Below are 4,509 nucleotides of genomic sequence, written 5' to 3'. Positions count from 1 at the left end.
ACACCATGACCAAGTGGGCTTTATCCCAGGGATGCAAGGATTCTTCAATATCCGCAAATCAATCAATGTTATACACCACATTAACAAATTGAAAAATAAAAACCATATGATTATCTCAATAGATGCAGAAAAAGCCTTTGACAAAATTCAACATCCGTTTATGATAAAAACTCACCAGAAAGCAGGAATAGAAGGAACATACCTCAACATAATAAAAGCTATATGTGACAAACCCACAGCAAACGTTATCCTCAATGGTGAAAAATTGAAAGCATTTCCCCTAAAGTCAGGTACAAGACAAGGGTGCCCACTTTCACCATTACTATTCAACATAGTTTTGGAAGTTTTGGCCACAGCAATCAGAGCAGAAAAAGAAATAAAAAGAATCCAAATTGGAAAAGAAGAAGTAAAACTCTCACTGTTTGCAGATGACATGATCCTCTACATACAAAACCCTAAAAATTCCACCAGAAAATTACTAGAACTAATCAATGAATATAGTAAAGTTGCAGGATATAAAGTCAACACACAGAAACCCCTTGCATTCCTATACACTAATAATGAGAAAATAGAAAGAGAAATTAAGGAAACAATTCCATTCACCATTGCAACGGAAAGAATAAAATACTTAGGAATATATCTACCTAAAGAAACTAAAGACCTATATATAGAAAACTATAAAACACTGGTGAAAGAAATCAAACAGGACACTAATAGATGGAGAAATATGCCATGTTCATGGATTGGAAGAATCAATATAGTGAAAATGAGTATACTACCCAAAGCAATTTATAGATTCAATGCAATCCCTATCAAGCTACCAACGGTATTCTTCACAGAGCTAGAACAAATAATTTCACAATTTGTATGGAAATACAAAACACCTCGAATAGCCAAAGCTATCTTGAGAAAGAAGAATGGAACTGGAGGATTCAACCTGCCTGACTTCAGGCTCTACTACAAAGTCACAGTCATCAAGACAGTATAGTACTGGCACAAAGACAGAAATATAGATCAATGGAACAAAATAGAAAGCCCAGAGATAAATCCATGCACCTATGGACACCTTATCTTTGACAAAGGAGGCAAGAATATACAGTGGATTAAAGACAATCTCTTTAACAAGTGGTGCTGGGAACTCTGGTCAACCACTTGTAAAAGAATGAAACTAGAGTACTTTCTAACACCATACACAAAAATAAACTCAAAATGGATTAAAGATCTCAACGTAAGACCAGAAACTATAAAACTCCTAGAGGAGAACATAGGCAAAACACTCTCTGACATACATCACAGCAGGATCCTCTATGACCCACCTCCCAGAATATTGGAAATAAAAACAAAAATAAACAAATGGGACCTAATTAAACTTAAAAGCTTCTGCACAACAAAGGAAACTATAAGCAAGGTGAAAAGACAACCTTCAGAATGGGATAAAATAATAGCAAATGAAGCAACTGACAAACAACTAATCTCAAAAATATACAAGCAACTCCTACAGCTCAATTCCAGAAAAATAAATGACCCAATCAAAAAATGGGCCAAAGAACTAAATAGACATTTCTCCAAAAAAGACATACAGATGGCTAACAAACACATGAAAAGATGCTCAACATCACTCATTATCAGAGAAATGCAAATCAAAACCACAATGAGGTACCATTTTATGCCAGTCAGAATGGCTGCGATCAAAAAGTCTACAAGCAATCAATGCTGGAGAGGGTGTGGAGAAAAGGGAACCCTCTTACACTGTTGGTGGGAATGCAAACTAGTACAGCCACTATGGAGAACAGTGTGGAGATTCCTTAAAAAACTGGAAATAGAACTGCCTTATGATCCAGCAATCCCACTGCTGGGCATACACACTGAAGAAACCAGAAGTGAAAGAGACATGTGTACCCCAATGTTCATCGCAGCACTGTTTATAACAGCCAGGACATGAAAGCAAATTAGATGTCCATCAGCAGATGAATGGATAAGAAAGCAGTGGTACATATACACAATGGAGTATTACTCAGCCATTAAAAGAATACATTTGAATCAGTTCTAATAAGGTGGATGAAACTGGAGCCTATTATACAGAGTGAAGTAAGCCAGAAAGAAAAACACCAATACAATATACTAACACATATATATGGGATTTAGAAAGATGGTAACAATAACCCTGTATACGAGACAGCAAAAGAGACACTGATATATAGAACAGTCTTTTGGACTCTGTGGGAGAGGGAGAGGGTGGGATGATTTGGGAGAATGGCATTGAAATATGTATAATATCATATATGAAACGAGTCTCCAGTCCAGGTTTGATGCACGATACTGGATGCTTGGGGCTGGTGCACTGGGACGACCCAGAGGGATGGAATGGGGAGGGAGGAGGGAGGAGGGTTCAGGATGGGGACCACATGTATACCTGTGGCAGATTCATTTTGATATATGGCAAAACCAATACAATATTGTAAAGTTAAATAAAATAAAATAAAAAGAAAATTAAAAAAAAACAATAAAGGACAGAGGAGGAGGAATTAATAATGTATAGAATCAAGACTGAAGTGTGAACCCCTAAGTTTGTTAGTTGTAGTAGAAAGAATTAATAGTTAAAAAGGCAGGAGGCTTTGCCTTTGATTAAAAAACTGGGAAACACAGGTATAGGTTGCATGTTAGGAAGTATCTAGCCATCAAATCTCAAAATCAGGAATAGGAAATATATAAACCTTACTCTTACTGCTGTTCTGTACCCATCATTAGTATCTCCATACAAGTACTGAGAAAAGCTAAATCAAGAAAATCTTTGATTTTCTAGAAGTCCCAAAGACTTTATTTCTCCCCTCTCCCTCCTGCTTATACTTTTATTACATGAGTAGAACTCTAAAATTTCAAGTAAATAGTAGTTACAACTTTATTTTATGTCTTCCAATGTTATGTAAAATTTTATCTTATCAGTATTACCTAAATTTCTCCTTCAGTGATGCTTCCCACTCATTGTGTCTTCTTCAAAGTAAAGAGGAGAACAAATTTGTCCTGGATCTTCTTGGTCTTCACTCCATACACTATAGGGTTTAGAGCAGGAGGGATGGCCACGTAGAGGTTGGCAAATAAGATGAGCATATTTCGAGGTACACTGTGCCCAAAGCGATGGGCGAGGATGGAGAAGGCGGCAGGTGTGTAAAAGATGAGGATGACACAGACGTGGGAACCACAGGTGCCGAGTGCCTTTTGGCGGGCACCCTGGGATGAGAGATGAAAGACAGCACGGAGAATGAAGATATAGGAGACAGCAATAAAGATCACATCTGAGGCAACAGTCATGACAGGCACTGAAAATCCATACCAGATGTTGATGGAGATGTCAGTGGAGGAAAGCCGAGCAACACCTATATGCTCACAGTATGTGTGGGGGATGATTCGTGTTCCACAGAAAGGCAACCGCTTCAGCAGAAAGACATCTGGCAAGATGACCGAGAAACTCCTCACAACAATGCCCACCACAAGCTTGATAATCACCTGAGGAGCTAGGACACTGGTGTATCTCAAGGGGAAGCAGATAGCCACATAGCGATCCAGTGCCATAGTCAGCAGGATGGCTGAGTCTACTACAAAGCTGAAGTGGAGGAAGAACATTTGGGTGAGACAACCAGTGAAAGTTATTTCCTGGGAGCCAAGCCAGAGGTTACTGAGCAGTTTGGGCAGCGTGTCAGTAGACAAGATGAGGTCCGTGGTGGCCAGCAGAGAGAGGAAGAAAAACATGGGCTCATGGAGGCTGTCCTCAACAACAATGAGGTAGAGGAGAGTACCATTGCCCACAATAGCCAGACCATAGATGACACAAAAGGGAATCCCAATCCAGACATGAAACTTCTCCAGGCCAGGTATTCCAGCAAGGATAAAGGAACCAGGATTGTAACAGCTCAAGTTATACATGTCTTTTCAGTCTGGGATGCACTGGTTTTTGAGCCCTGAGGACAAATCAGCTGTCAGAATATATCATGAAAGATAACAATTCCACTCTGGTGGTGAGCACTCTGGTGGTGAGCACTCACTCTGGTGGTGAGCACTCGGTGGTGAGCACTCACTCTGGTGGTGAGCACTCGGTGGTGAGCTGTTGAGGACAGCAGCTGTCACATTCAGCGTTCCTCTATGAGAAGTACCTTCTCCCCTGGATGAACTAGCATCTATAGAATTGACTGGTTATTGCCCCCTTTGCTTTGCCATTGGCCCCACTTCATTTCTTTATGCATTTGTTAATAAACCATGTGAAATAGTTATTTTTGTAGGTCAGCAATTTCATATGATTAAACCTAAATAATCGTGCCCCTTTAACAAATGGAGAATATTTAGGATAGGCATAGGTTCAAATGAAGAAATAAATTATATATGAGGAGAAAGAAGGAGACATGTATGAGGGAGACAGAGAGGAAGAGAGAGAGAGAAATAGAAAAATATTAAAATTATTAAATGGGATGAGACAAGACAAAAAGGGAATAATTGACCTATAAGGAGTAAATATTA

At 39.2% G+C, this 4,509-nt stretch overlaps 1 protein-coding gene across 1 annotated transcript; it reads right to left on the bottom strand.

Moving 5' to 3' along the window:
* Positions 1-2,979: 2,979 nt before the first annotated feature.
* On the bottom strand, positions 2,980-3,921 carry LOC102392712 (olfactory receptor 52H1-like). The gene has a single exon (XM_006053577.1). The coding sequence runs from the start codon at positions 3,919-3,921 to the stop codon at positions 2,980-2,982; it is 942 nt and encodes a 313-aa protein (XP_006053639.1).
* Positions 3,922-4,509: the final 588 nt, after the last annotated feature.

Source organism: Bubalus bubalis, chromosome 16, assembly GCF_019923935.1.
Source record: "Bubalus bubalis isolate 160015118507 breed Murrah chromosome 16, NDDB_SH_1, whole genome shotgun sequence".
In the NCBI taxonomy this organism is placed as follows: Eukaryota; Metazoa; Chordata; class Mammalia; order Artiodactyla; family Bovidae; genus Bubalus; species Bubalus bubalis.
The sequence above is the reverse complement of the archived record's forward strand: the minus strand, read 5'-3'. Positions and strand labels throughout refer to the sequence as shown.